Raw genomic sequence first — 14,980 nt, forward strand, 5'->3', positions numbered from 1 at the left:
GTTCCCTTGCTGATTTTTTATAGATTAATTTCAAATCACGACTTCAAAATGGTTTGAAACACAATGTTTGGTAAATTAAGTTTACTATACACGATTTTTTTTCGGTATGCCTAAAATACGAAAGTGAGATTTTTGACGAAAGTGAGCGAAAGTGAGCGAAAGTGACTTTTAAAATAGTAAATATAACATTTTAATAGACTTTTAAAACAAACTTGCAGTTTGTAGACGTATATTATTAGAAAATAATTATATTTATTAACAGAAATAATCATAATGATGATTTAATCGCTACTAATTTGCATAATTTCTATACACAAGTTCTTATATCTTCCTTTCGCTCACATTGAAAAATACGAAAGTGACTTATAAAATATTAAATATTCTGTTTTAATTGAAATTTTTACTAAAATTACAATTTGTAGATGTATATTATCAGAACTTGATGATACTTATTTTTTAAAATAATCATTATGATGATTTAATCGCTATTTATTTGCATTATTTTTATACACAAGTTCAGATATCTTCCTTCGCTCAGATTGAAAAAATACGAAAGTGACTTCAAAATATCAAATATAGCGATTAATTTAAATCTATATTAATATAACAGATTGTAGACGTATAGTTTTGGAATTTGATAATATCTATTTTTCAAAATAATCATTATGATGATTTAATCGCCATTTATTTGCATATTTCTATACACAAGTTCAGAAATCTTCCTTTCGCTCACATTGAAAAATACTAAAGTGACATATAAAATATTAAATATACTGGTTAAGTTGATTTTTTTACTAAAATTGCTCTAAGTAGACGTATATTATCAGAAATAATGTATACGAATGAGACAAAATAAGAATAAAGTATGAATTCATATGTTTACGTGCAAAGACCTGTTGTCATAACCTGACTGACCTACATGACATAATTAATGGGTTTACACGGTGTGTAAATCAATCGACCAATCAAATAACCTGATTAAAATATCTACAGACCGGGTCGCGCATTATTAAAATCCATGGGTATGACTAGAATGGACTGGTATCAATATCATTAAATACGGAATAGATTTTTTTTTCACTTTCGTATAAATTTCTTCAAGATCTTAAATAAAAGTTGTCCTCTGTGATTACGTGTATTATTAGAATTTGTTCTCATGTCTATGTATATTACATACTGAGATATATTTAATAAAACTTGAAACATATCATTTTCGCATCCACTTTAATTGATAGTAATCACGACGGTGACCGCATGACGCTTTAATCCCACTATTTAAAGTATTATTATAATCCAATCATAGGTAAGTAACTGATGACACTTGCCCCGTTGTTTATTGAGTGGACAATTGAATTAACCTTTCTTCTGCACCACCATAGATATCTTGCACGGATTAAAGTGGCAGTTATTATGCTCATCCAGGTGTAGATGAGCAATGTACATGTTAATTTGAAAAATAATTTGGAATTTCCCATAATTGTTAAAATAATATTTCACTATGAAAAAAGGAAATAAGTAATCCACGGAAATTTCTATAAATATCGTACTATATATATCGGTAAAGTTCAATCTTTTTATAAGTTAGTTTTTTTTTATATTTTGTGCTAGTCATTTTCATCATCAGTTATAGGTAAATCACCATGAAAACATGAATAATAATGAAAATGACTCATTTATTTTTTTATTATAAAAAGACATTAATATCGTGAATATTGACATTGACTTTCGTCCGATTAAGTCACTTTCGTATTGTTCAATGTTGGCAAAAGTAAGATATCAGAACAGGTATACAGCAATTATGAAAATACATGGATATTAAATCATCATAATGATTTTTTTTAAAATATATTTTATTCATTTCTGAAAACATGCGTCTTTCAGCGCTATATTTGACATTTTTGAAGTCACTTTCGTATTTTTCAATGTGAGGGAAAGGAAGATCTTTTGACTTGTGTAATGCAAATAAAGGGCGGTTAAATCATCATAATGATTATTTTTAAAAATAAATATAATTGACTTCTGTAAGCCACTTTCGTATTTTTCAATGCGAGCGAAAGGAAGATCTCTGTATATAACTTGTGTATAGAGATTATGCAAAATAAATGGCGATTTACCGATTATCATCATAATGATTATCTTTGAAAGTAAATATTATCATTCTCTGATATTATACGTCCACTTTGTGCAATATTAGTAAAAATAATTTCAATTTAAACGGTATATTTTATATTCTATAAGTCACTTTCGTATTTTCGAAAAATATTTTGTTCATGGTTTAAATTTTGTCCGGTAATATGAAGGATCCCAGTACGCGAATAAGAGTTTTTCGCGCTTTAAAACTTTGCAGCCCGGTTGCAAGATTTGGTGGTCTGAATTTTACGACATATCAGGAAAGAAATTAAAAAAGATGAGCGACCGGTTAAAAGAACTACGAGAAAGATCACAGAAACGCAAGCAGCTTCTGGCTCAAGCGGTAAGTGTAATCAAATTAAAGAATCGAAGGAAATGCTGGGCAATCGGGTTTGAACTCGGTCCAAAAGGAAGTTTCTACCCCAAAATATTAATCAAATTATTGACCAATAGCAACCCTAGTCCAATATATTAGACGTTACAGGCTTGTTATAGTTTTTGTCGGTCAAGCCTGACGTCTAATAGCTATTGCTCAAAAACGCATAGCATCATAAAAAATTCCAAAAATGTCTATTGTCTTGCCTTTCAAGCTTTATTCAAAAGCTTATCATATTTTCTTTCAATTTCATGCTCAATCATAGACAAAAACTTTCAAACGATGTACATATCAATTTAAAATAAAATATAAACATCAATCTATTTTTGTCTATCAGCCATACTGGTTAAGCAAGGTGCTTTACAGATTGATTCCAAATTTTTGAACGGAAAAATATATTCGAACACACTGACGGTGCATGGGCAATTATTTCGTTAGAAAAATATTCCGTTAGATTGTTCTGACTCAGTTAAACGCTTGCATTTGAATTAGCCAATCAGATTTCGCGCACTTTACGGCCGCCATTTGTTTATCGGCTGTTAAGGGAATTGAAATACATGAGAGGATTTAATCATGATTTTTCGGATGTGACAGTTTAATTATTTTGACAAAAGGTATTTATTTTTTAGTTTTGTTCATAAATAGGTCAAAAATTATGTAAATTCACGCTGTCTTCATTGTTTTTCGTTCCGCCCGATTTTCTGGCGGAACATGCTATGGGTTTTTGAGCAATTTCGATATGACGTTGCTTTGCCCAGAAGCAAAAATATCTCAAAGCGACGTCATATTTATAGGACTATAGCAACCCCAAACCGATTGAAAATGGCCAAAATGTAATTTCAACTGTAAGCATTGAAATATGTTAGATTTTTTTTTTGGAATTATTGTTTTTTAAATGTGATAACCAGTCCATCATAAATCTTGGCCAAAGTGTACTTCCCAAATCTGGTCTGAATTGTCCCAAAATCTGGTCTGAAATGTTCCCAAATTTAGTCTGAAATCTTCTACATCAATCATCATACTGCTTTAAAATCGTTTACGATCACTCTAAGCAGGTATACATTGTATATATTTTTAAGAGACCGCTATGAGATACAAGGGAATCCGGGAAACAGTTGTCAAGTTTTGGTTTCACTTATGAGATTTTTATCGATATTCTGAGCAGTATTTGTGATTAAAGGTTAAGAATCGCTGTACTCCTGGACTTGCTGCACTGCAAGATTATAAACCAGGATTGAACCTGGGACCTCAGGAGTGATAATAAGTGGTCTAACCAACTGAGCTATCGCTCCACCACAAATGTTCCAAAAAATGTGGTCAGAAATGTCACAAATTATGGTCTGAAGTCACTGTGGTCAGAGGTGTCCATCTTTCGTTAGGCAGTAGGTTACAACAACTAATTGGTTCCCATTATGGGAGCAACCTTGTGTAACCTTTGTATCCCTTGTCATGAGGGGGTGAAAAATAATTGTGGTTTTGTGCCATATATGTAGATATGTTCTCATGAGGTGGTGAAAAATAATTGTGGTTTTGTGCCAATAAAAAATTTAATTATATGGCATCATAACATATATGTTTCACAAATATCTATTGTTATTAATTTGCTGTTATATCATTATGCATGAACGTGACTATACATCATGTATTATTTTGTATATATGTATACTTGTAGTTAGGAGTTGACAGTCCAGATGATCTGAAAGGAGTTCTCAAAAGTAAAGAGGAAATTAAGCAATCTAAAGCAGAAAAGCAATCAAGGTAAGATAAGTTAACATTATTGATCTTGTAAGGAATTTCATTATCATAATGTTAAAATGCAACAGTTACGAGACTGTTAATATACAATGTAATATGCTACAAAGGCATTCCATTATTATACCCCCCCCCCCCACAACAAAGTTGTAAGGGGGGTATACTGGAATCAGCTTGTCCGGCCGTCCGGCTGTCCGTCAGTTTTTTCTTGTCCGCCCAATAACTTAAGAAAACTTAAGTGACCCACAGTCTTCATATTTAGCATGGAGGTTAGTCATGATTAGTAGATGACCCCTAATGACTTTGAGGTCACCAGGTCAAAGGTCAAGGTCACAGGGGCCTTGACTTCAAAAAGCATGTCTGCCCAATAACTTAAGATTCCTTTGACCCGCAGTCTTCATATTTGGCATGAAGGTTAGTCATGATTAGTACATGTAGATGACCCCTATCGATTTTGAGGTCAAAGGTCAAGGTCACAGGGGCTTTGACTTCCAAAAGCTTGTCCGCCCAATAACTTAAGATTCCTTTGACCCACAGTCTTCATATTTAGCATGAAGGTTAGTCATGATTAAAAGATGACCCCTATTGATTTTGAGGTCAAAGGTCAAGGTCACAGGGGTCTTGACTTCAAAAAGCTTGTCCGCCCAATAACTTAAGATTCCTTTGACCCACAGTCTTCATATTTGGCATGGAGGTTAGTCATGATAAGAAGATGACCCCTATTGTTTTTGCGGTCACCAGGTCAAAGGTCAAGGTCACAGGGGCCTTGACTATGGAAAGCTTCTCCGCCCAATAGCTTAAGATTCCTTTGACCCACAGTCTTCATATTTGGCATGGAGGTTAGTCATCATTAGTAGATGACCCCTATTGATTTTGAGGTCACCAGGTCAAAGGTCAAGGTCACAGGAGCCTGTACTTCAAAAAGGTTGTCCGCCCAATAACTTAAAATTCCTTTGACCAACAGTTCATATTTGGCATGAAGGTTAGTCATGATTAGTAGATGACCCCTATTGATTTTGAAGTCACCAGGTCAAAGGTCAAGGTCACAGGGTCCTGGAATTCAAAAAGCTTGTCCGCCTCCTTTGACCCACAGTCTTCATATTTGGCATGAAGGTTAGTCATGATTAGTAGATGACCCCTATTGATTTTGAGGTTACCAGGTCAAAGGTCAAGGTCACCGGGGCCTGGACTTCAAAAGTTTGTCCGCCCAATAACTTAAGATTCCTTTGACCCACAGTCTTAAAATTTGGCATGGAGGTTAGTCATGTTTAGTAGATGAGCCCTTTTGATTTTGAGGTCACTGGATCAAAGATCAAGGACACAGGGACTTTTACTTCAAAAAGTTTATCCACCAAATAACTTAAGAAACTTTTTATATGTGGCATGGAGGTTAGTCATGATTAGTAGATGATCCCTATTGATTTTGAGGACACTTGGTCAAAGGTCAAGGTCACATGGGGCCTTGACTTAAAAATTTTTATCCGCCCAATACTTTAAGATTCCTTTGACCCACATTCTTCAAATTTGGCATGGAGGTTAGTCATGATTAATAGGTAACCCCTATCGATTTTTAGGACACTGGGTCAAAGGTCAAGGTCACAGGGGCCTTGACTTAAAAAGTTTGTCCGCCCATTAACTTAAGATTCCTTTGACCCACAGTCTTCATTTTTGGCATGGAGGTTGATCATGACCATAAGGTGACCCCTTTTGATTTTGGGGTCACTGGGTCAAAGGTCAAGGTCACAGGGACCTTGACAAAAAAATAAGCTTTTCCCCTCAATTGCTTAAGAATGCCTGTCCGCAGTGTATTGATTTTGACATTTTCACATTTGAAGCATGTAGAATACATAACTTAGCAATGCACTGGCTTAGTAACCTCAGATTTGGCTGGGAGGATGTCCTTGAGCTCAAAATGGCCACTGTTGATTCTGACAAAGTGGTATGCGGGGGTATTCACGCCATGACAGTGGCAGTTCTAGTTGTCACAGGAGGTTGAAGTAAATGAAAACATATTTATTAATTAAAACAACATTTAAAATGATTTTAACATAAAGTTGTTAAGGATAATGCCTGTTTACAATACACTTTTTATTTAGGAGTAAATGATGTTAACAGAACATACACAAATATGTGTATGCACATGTCTTGTGTGCAATAATAATACTTTTTAATAGAATCATAATCAAGACATTATTTTTCTAGTTCTGATACTTCTACCAAAAAGAAATCAAGACGATCAAGTGTAGAAAAATCTAGTGAACAACATGAGAAAGAAGGAAATGAGGTATTTGTTAAATGAGGTTGAAGATCACTTTTTCTTAATTAAGTTTGGGTCATTTTGTCTGAAAAGGTACCTTTTGGTAAATGGAGGCATTTCCAGTAATGATAGTTAATAATTTTTCTCAGTTGTGATGCAAGAGTTCAGAAAATGGTTGCATACTGGATGTTTTTTCTTAGTGGGAGCATATTGTGATAGGGTTGGTCTGTTCATCTGTATGCACATCATGTTATCCTTGTCTGATCAATAACATAAGAAGGATAAACTGTGGTTAATTTAACTTAAAAGGAGCACTGCCAGTAGATGACCCCTATTAACTTTTAGGTACATTAGATCAAGATCAAAGTGTCTGTATACTATAGTCCTTGAGTCCTTGTCCAATCAATAGCTTGAGAGGGAATAAACTTTTTAGAGTTGGCCACAGTTAAAACAAATGTAGTACATATTAAAATTGTTTATTGTATAATTGTTTATTATTACAGAAAATTATTATTACAGAAAAAAGAAGAGCAGTTTGAAACAGATGAGATTTACACAGACTCTAGTGCTTTTCTGAAGGTATTACTTAAACATTGAAATAGAAAAGGAATGTTAAGATAAATTCTTATCAGACTATCAAATTTCTATAAATCATCCAAATTTTGTTAAAAATTTTCTTGTAAAAATGAGAGAATTTTAGTGAATTTCCTGTTTGATTCAACAGCAGTCTAGATTTTATATGATTCTAGAACAGTTTATATATTATAGGGTACCCAGAGTGCAAATCCACACAATGATTATTGTCAGCATTTTGTTGATACTGGAGAACGGCCTCAGAACTTTATACGAGATGTTGGTAAGTACAGTTGATAAAATGTCAACATACTATTATTAATCTCCTGAATTTCTTAAATGGACCTGTCCAGCTTCAATTTTTATGGAATGTCTATAACCATTTTTAGGTGTGCCAGGATGAAAAATATAATTATAAAGTAAGGCAACAGTGTAGTACTTGGTCTGAAGGTTTACCATTTTCAATTTATAGCAGGGTTAGGGTTATACAAAGCAAAATTTAATGACTAATGAGGCTGGTTTGTTATGGAATGGTATAGAACAATATCAGGATATTTTATGTTAAGATTTCTAACAGGACAAAACAAGAATGTTAATACAGCAATTTCTATCTCCTGAAATGAAATTTGGTACAGATCTTGTTGAAAGATATGTGTATAGTTTTGCCAGTGGACAGAGGCCATCAGATACTTGTTAAAATGTCCTTTGTTTCCAGTTGGCATTCATAAAGAGTGCAGGACATGGTGCAAAAGTTTTCAAATAGTTTCTTATTTTATCAACAAGCTACACTGTATTTAACAAACCTATTTTGCAATAAGAATTTTATTATGTTATTCTTTAAGACAATCATGCATGTTTATATTTGTTTGTAGGCCTTGCTAACAGATTTGAAGAATATCCGAAGCTACGTGAACTAATCCGGTTAAAAGATGAGCTCATATCACATACAGCAATACCTCCAACGTAAGTATGTTTGACTAATTTTTTTACTGCTAGAAACTGGAAAAACTCAATTGGCTGGGTAGAGATATGTTGATAAATATTAAAAATTCACTTTTTACATATAATTTGCAAACTCTTTATATAATCTTTTTAAATAAATTTGAATTTTAGATTTTTTTATTTACCTATCTGAAGAGTGACGCATCACAGATACCAGAAACATACTTGAATTATGACATAGATAATTCCTGTTAAACATGTTAATTTCTTGGAAGCTTAGGTAATTTAGGTTTGTATTTTTTTTGGTGTGAATCTTAATATAAAGGGGTAGCTAAAATGTGAAATAGATATGTTTTAATTTGTGAAGGTACCTGAAAAGTGAAATGTTACGGTAGCTTTATATTTTTCTACTTTAAGGTATATGAAATGTGACCTTGAGATGTTTGAACTATCAGAACTAGGTTGTCCGTTTGATGTGATTCTATTGGAACCTCCACTACAAGAATATCAGAGAGCACAGGGTGCTGTGTTTGACAAGTACTGGGACTGGGATGAGGTAAAAACTGTAGCAGGCTTTACCTTTTATGTGCACATTTTTTTTACATTTTTTTAGCTCACCTGTCACAAAGTGACAGGGTGAGCTTTTGTGATCGCTTTTCGTCCGGCGTCCGTCCGTCCGGCCTCCGTCCGGCGTCCGTCCGTAAACTTTTTCTTTAAATGACATCTCCTCATAAACCACTGAGCCAATTTCATCCAAACTTCACAGGAATGTTCCTTTGGTGGTCACCTTTAAAAATTGTTCAAAGAATTTAATTCCATGCAGAACTCTGGTTGCCATGGCAACCGAAAGAAAAATCTTTAAATATCTTCTTTTAAACAACCCTAAGAGCTAGAGCTTAGATATTTGGCATGAAACATCTTCTAGTGAGTGTCTACCAAGTTTGTTCAAATAAAAGCCCTGGGGTCAAAATTGGCCCCGCCCCAGGGGGTCATTGATTTTCCCTATATGCATATAGTAAAAACTTAAAAAGTCTTCTTTTAAAGAACCCAAAGAGCTAGAGCTAAGATATTTGGCATGAAACATCTTCTAGTGAGTGTCTACCAATTTTGTTCAAATAAAAGCCCTTGGGTCAAAATTGGCCCCGCCCCGGGGGGTCATTGATTTTCCCTATATGCATATAGTAAAAAGTTAAAAAATCTTCTTTTAAAGAACCGTAAGAGCTAGAGCTTAGATATTAAGCATGAAACATTTTCTAGTGAATTTCTACCAAGTTTGTTCAAATAAAAGCCCTTGGGTCAAAATTGGCCCCGCCCCAGGGGGTCATTGATTTTCCCTATATGCATATAGTAAAAACTTAAAAAATCTTCTTTTAAAGAACCCAAAGAGCTAGAGCTAAGATATTAAGCATGAAACATCTTCTAGTGAGTGTCTACCAAGTTTGTTCAAATTAAAGCCCTGTAGTGAAAATTGGCCCCACCCCGGGGGGTCATTGATTTTCCCTATATGCATATAGTAAAAACTTAAAAAATCTTCTTTTAAAGAACCATAAGAGCTAGAGCTTAGATATTTGGCATGAAACATCTTCTAGTGAATGTCTACCAAGTTTATTCAAATAAAAGCCCTGGGGTCAAAACTGGCCCCGCCCCAGGGGGTCATAGATTTTCCCTATATGCATATAGTAAAAACTTAAAAAATCTTCTTTTAAAGAACCCAAAGAGCTAGAGCTAAGATATTTAGCATGAAACATCTTCTAATGAGTGTCTACCAAGTTTGTTCAAATAAAAGCCCTGGGGTCAAAATTGGCCCCGCCCCAGGGGGTCATTGATTTTCCCTATATGCATTTAGTAAAAACTTAAAAAATCTTCTTTTAAAGAACTCAAAGAGCTAGAGCTAAGATATTTAGCATGAAACATGTTCTAATGGGTGTCTACCGAGTATGTTCAAATAAAAGCCCTGGGGTCAAAACTGGCCCCGCCCAGGGGGGGGGGGGGTCATTGATTTTCCTTGTATGTGTATAGCAAAAACTTAAAAATCTTCTTTGAAAAAACCCAAATAGCTAGAGTTTAGATATTAAGCATGAAACATCTTTAAGTAAATATCTACAAAGTTTGTTCAAATAAAAGCCCGGGGGTCAAAACTGGCCCTGCCCCAGGGGTGTCATTGTCTTTAACTATATGTGTATAGTAAAAACTTTAAAAATCTTCTTTTAAAAAACCCAATGAGCTAGAACTTAGATGTTTAGCATGAAACATCTTCTACCAAGTCTGTTCAAATAAACAAATAAAAGCCCTTGGGTAAAAATTGGCCCGGGGGGGGGGGTGGGGGCTATATACAGGTGAGCGACCTCAGGGCCATCATGGCCCTCTTGTTTTATATATCATTTGTGCCCAACCTGTTAGCACAGCCGGAAAAGGTTTAGGTCTTTGGACTTTGAACTTGTGAGGTTGAATCTTTCCTGCAACACATGATATTGAAAATAGATATTAACAATATGAAACTATACCTCGTCCATAAGAAATATAATTCTCATTTTATTAAACGCTTTACAACAAACTTTTAACATTGTCAGATATGTTAAAAGATGAGTAAAATTATGTTATAACTGTACACGTATTATATGCAAATGTTCTTTGTGCAAATGTTCTTAAAGTTTTTAAATAAAAGATAAAAAAAAAGATATTGAAAATAGAAATTTAAATATATTTTTAAACTCGAAATTTTTCCACCTCTACTTTCACTTGGGGCATAATTGACTTTTATTCATAAAAAATACTGGTTTAGAATACAGGAACATTTATAGTTTTGTTTGGTTGCCAAGTGCCTGTATATGACTTGTATAATTACAGTCTCAAAATGGCAAATAATAAAATATTAAAACTTTATTATGCAACATGAATTTATACTGTGCCAATTTCTCAATCATGTTCACCTAAAATCATTATTACATGTATTTTGATTAAACAAAAAAAATCTGACCTATGTCTTCAATTACATAGAATCTATACAAAAAGTAACAATTAGACACATGAAAGTAACATTTTGAAGTCAAAGATACAATGAATGAAGTTTATTTTTTACATGGAAAGTACACATATTGTTGTTGTTTTTAACAAATAGATAGAAAGATTAGACATACCTTCTGTGGCAGCACAGAGATCTTTTATATGGATATGGTGTGGTAATGCTGAAGGTCTGGAAAGGGGTAGACAGGTAAGTTCTGTGTTTTATGTTACTCTTATGCATCAGCATTTTTTCTGTTTTTCCTCTTTTATAAAGGGGAATCTGAGGCCAAGTGGTTAAGGTTGTTGACTTAAAACCACTTGCCACTCAACACTACGGGTGTGAATCCTGTGAAATGATACTTATAGTTGGTCATCTGATATTTTCTAACAATAGTAAACCTGAAAAGTTGCCACGGGACGTTCCAGTGTTGTGTGACTTAAAATTCAAGCAAAGTTATATATTTCATTAGTTCTTTAAATACAATTCATATTAATCAAAACAAATTTATTTTACTAATACTGAGGAAAGATGGTAAATGATTTAAATCATGGAAAGTTTAGTTCATGTGTAAAATATGTAGATGTTAAATGCATAGATTGTTTTTTGAAAATATGTTTTGTTATTCATGGAATAACATCTATGATTATTTGTTTTTCAGTGTTTGAAGCTTTGGGGATTCAGGAGATGTGAGGATATTTGTTGGATAAAGACAAATATACAAAATCCTGGACACAACAAAAATCTTGAACCAAATTCTGTACACCAGAGAACAAAGGTGAAATGTCTTTTATCACTTATTTTAGATTCAGATTATTGATTTAATATTGTTTACAAAGTGTTGTAATCAGTATAGCAATATAAATATTAGTAAAAACTGAATATAATTTGACAATTGCAAAAAAATTATCTAGCACATGATTAATATTGAATGCCCATAATGTCATGTCCTTCACCGCTTTGGGTTTGCATCCTGACAGGGACTTTGGATTCTTTCATGTGAGGAAGCTTTAGTATGCCGGTGGTTCTATTCAGGTGCCAGTTTATACCTGAAATTATGCACGGAAGTGCACCCAAGGTCTTTTTCCACCAGTAAAGCTGAAAAGTCGCCATATGACCTATACTGTGTTGGTACAACGTAAAACTAAACAAAAGAAAAAAAGAATGCCTATAATCTTTGACTACTGCAAAAACGCTGTACAGATCAAATACTTCAAACCACCACATGGTATATCTTGGTACGACAAGCATTTCATAATTAACTTTGTAAAACTTCAATAGTATAAAGGCATTGTTAACAATAGTTATGAAATTAAAACAAAAGTTTATTTCCCTTTCATTTATGCAGGAGCACTGCCTCATGGGTATTAAAGGAACTGTGAAGAGAAGTACAGATGGAGATTTCATACATGCAAATGTTGATATAGATCTAATAATCGAGGAAGAACCACCATATGGCAGCAAAGACAAACCTGTAGAAATATTTCACATGATTGAACATTTCTGTTTAGGAAGACGTAGGCTCCACATATTTGCTAGAGACAGCACCATCCGTCCTGGCTGGCTGAGTGTTGGTCCTGAATTGACTAGTAGTAATTATGATCGTGAGAGATATATGTCATATTTCTCTGCAGACACTGATCTCACCACTGGATGTAGTGAAGAGATTGAAAGATTGAGACCCAAGTCACCAGTGCCAAAAAATAAACAAATGGGAGGTGCCCCAAGGGGTCAAAGAGGAGGAAGGGGTGGACCTCCTAGAGGTGGACCAATGGGACCTGGTAGGGGTGGTAGAGGTATGGGAATGAATAGAGGTCAGCCAAGGGGTATGAGGGGGATGGGAAGAGGTCCTCCAAGGGGTGCATTTCGTTAATGTCTGATAGCATTATGATAAGTGTATGATATACATGTATATTACCTGTAAAACAAGTATTCTACATTGAATGTCAGTAATGCTAAGGAATTATGGCCTTGGGTCCTTTGTGAAAATTCTTTTGTAGATAATGGAAATGATAGTTAATGAAATGGCTCAAATTGGCACTGGATAATTTTTACACATGATACTTTTTTATATGACTCATTATCAGTGGTCTTAATGTAATGAAAATAACTTTTTGTTTAAATATATGCGTTTAAAACTGCATGCCTCCAGATGAGTCTAAATATGTCAAGAAAACTTGAACAAAATGTGCATTGTACTAAGATTTTAAGAAAGTAAAAAGATTCACGTCATTATTTACATTATGTTGGATTAATGATAATTTTGCAGCCAACACAGTAAGGGCTGTTTATGCGTATTTTAATCTCTTTTTGGTACTTTATTTTGATTATAAGAGCCATTTGCAATGTGTAAATTTCTATCTTTGTTCACTTCGCAATATTTTTACTTTTAATTACATTGCAAAATTTTCATGAAAAACATTATGAATCTGGAGGCATGCTGGAGTAAGATAAGTCATTTATAGAAAAAATGCTTATCAATACCAAGTTAAAATGCTAATATTACAAAATAGATTTTTTTTTAAACTGTGAAGGTTGTTGGCTCATATGTTTTGATATTTTTGGGCACAAAGAAGTGGTCTTAAAATACAACTGTAATGAAAAGATAATTATAGTGATGCACCAATTTATTTATTATCTAACACACATCAATATACATGTTTGTACAATGAAATATGCATGTAGAAAATTAATGAATTGTTATTTGATAAAATATTAATTCTGATGTAAATTTGTGCATGTCAATACAGAAAATGCATTAAAAGTAATAGAAATAAACTGCTTTGTGTTAGAATTCCTAAGTAATTTTAAGTGCTCAAGATAAGAGATTTCATGCTTTAGTCATTACATTTTTTTTAAACCAAATGATCTGTCTTGAAAAAAAAATGTAAACAAAAATTAAAAGGTATGGAGCCATAACTACAGCTGTCAAAAGAATTTGGCCTTGTCCTTCTTCACAGGTGTGAAGGACTGTTGTAGATCCATATGCCACTAGCACTTGGGGTTATCCTGGTTTTAGGTAAAGCAAAATAACAAGAATATATGCATGCATATTGTACTTTCTCCATGACTCCTTACTACACAATATTAGTGTAAATTGACCAAGATTTTAATGATAACTAGAAATGTGTCATCATGCCACGGATGCCCCCGCATGCAGCCAAAATTTCAGATGTTATAATATAGTTCCAAATTTGTTTGCACAAATTATTTTTTTCATTTTAAGTTCAAAGCCCTTAAAACTTTTCAATGTTAACACAAACCATTTTCATACAATGTTCAAGGCACTTAAATTATTCAGTCTAAACCTTTTGAAAATAGCATATTTCATATTTGTAGCCAAAATAATGGCTACATACATTTCAGTGCTGAAACTGAAAGTTCAAAATTTTTCCAACATTCAAGAAAGATAAGTTTGTCCAAAATCATTGAACCACGACCAAATTCAAACTTAAACTGCTTATTCCTAAGATGTATCTATATTATTTTCAAAGTGAAAGGGACATAACTCTGCCAAAAAATCATCGAACCATGGCCAAATTCAAACTTGACCTGCCCATTCCTTTGACATATCCATATGTCAAATTTGAGTTGTTGAGTAGATAATGAACAGAAACTGTAAATTTCATATTATTTTCAAAGTGAAAGGGGCATTACTCTGCCAAAAATCATTGAACCATGACCAAATTCCAACTTGGCCTGGGCATTCCATAAAATTAACCATATGTCAAATTTGAGTTGAATGTGTTGTACCAATGGGGAGATAATAAACAGAAACTGAAAATTTCATATTATTTTCAAAGTAAAAGGGGCATAACTCTGCCAAAAATCATTGAACCATGACCAACTTTGAACTTGACCTGCGCATTCTTGTGACGTATCCATATGTCAAGTTTGAGTTGAATGTGTTGTACCATTGGGGAGATAATGATCGGAAACTGAAAATTTC

At 33.6% G+C, this 14,980-nt stretch overlaps 1 protein-coding gene across 1 annotated transcript; it reads left to right on the top strand.

Moving 5' to 3' along the window:
* Nucleotides 1–2,327: 2,327 nt before the first annotated feature.
* On the top strand, nucleotides 2,328–13,800 carry LOC132734820 (N6-adenosine-methyltransferase non-catalytic subunit-like). Its single transcript, XM_060721673.1, has 10 exons — nucleotides 2,328–2,473; nucleotides 4,179–4,264; nucleotides 6,461–6,542; nucleotides 7,035–7,094; nucleotides 7,284–7,371; nucleotides 7,961–8,051; nucleotides 8,448–8,586; nucleotides 11,149–11,241; nucleotides 11,693–11,809; nucleotides 12,380–13,800. The coding sequence occupies exons 1-10, from the start codon at nucleotides 2,408–2,410 to the stop codon at nucleotides 12,902–12,904; spliced, it is 1,347 nt and encodes a 448-aa protein (XP_060577656.1). The 5' UTR covers nucleotides 2,328–2,407; the 3' UTR covers nucleotides 12,905–13,800.
* Nucleotides 13,801–14,980: the final 1,180 nt, after the last annotated feature.

Source organism: Ruditapes philippinarum, unplaced genomic scaffold, assembly GCF_026571515.1.
Source record: "Ruditapes philippinarum isolate M1 unplaced genomic scaffold, ASM2657151v2 ctg39_1_1_1_1, whole genome shotgun sequence".
Lineage (NCBI taxonomy): Eukaryota > Metazoa > Mollusca > Bivalvia > Venerida > Veneridae > Ruditapes > Ruditapes philippinarum.

Coding starts and splice junctions, on each gene's coding strand:
- LOC132734820 (XM_060721673.1), top strand. CDS start 2,408: ATGAGCGACCGGTTAAAAGAACTACGAGAAAGATCACAGAAACGCAAG. Junction 7,095..7,283: donor ACTCTAGTGCTTTTCTGAAG/GTATTACTTAAA, acceptor TATATATTATAG/GGTACCCAGAGTGCAAATCC. Junction 7,372..7,960: donor GAACTTTATACGAGATGTTG/GTAAGTACAGTT, acceptor ATTTGTTTGTAG/GCCTTGCTAACAGATTTGAA.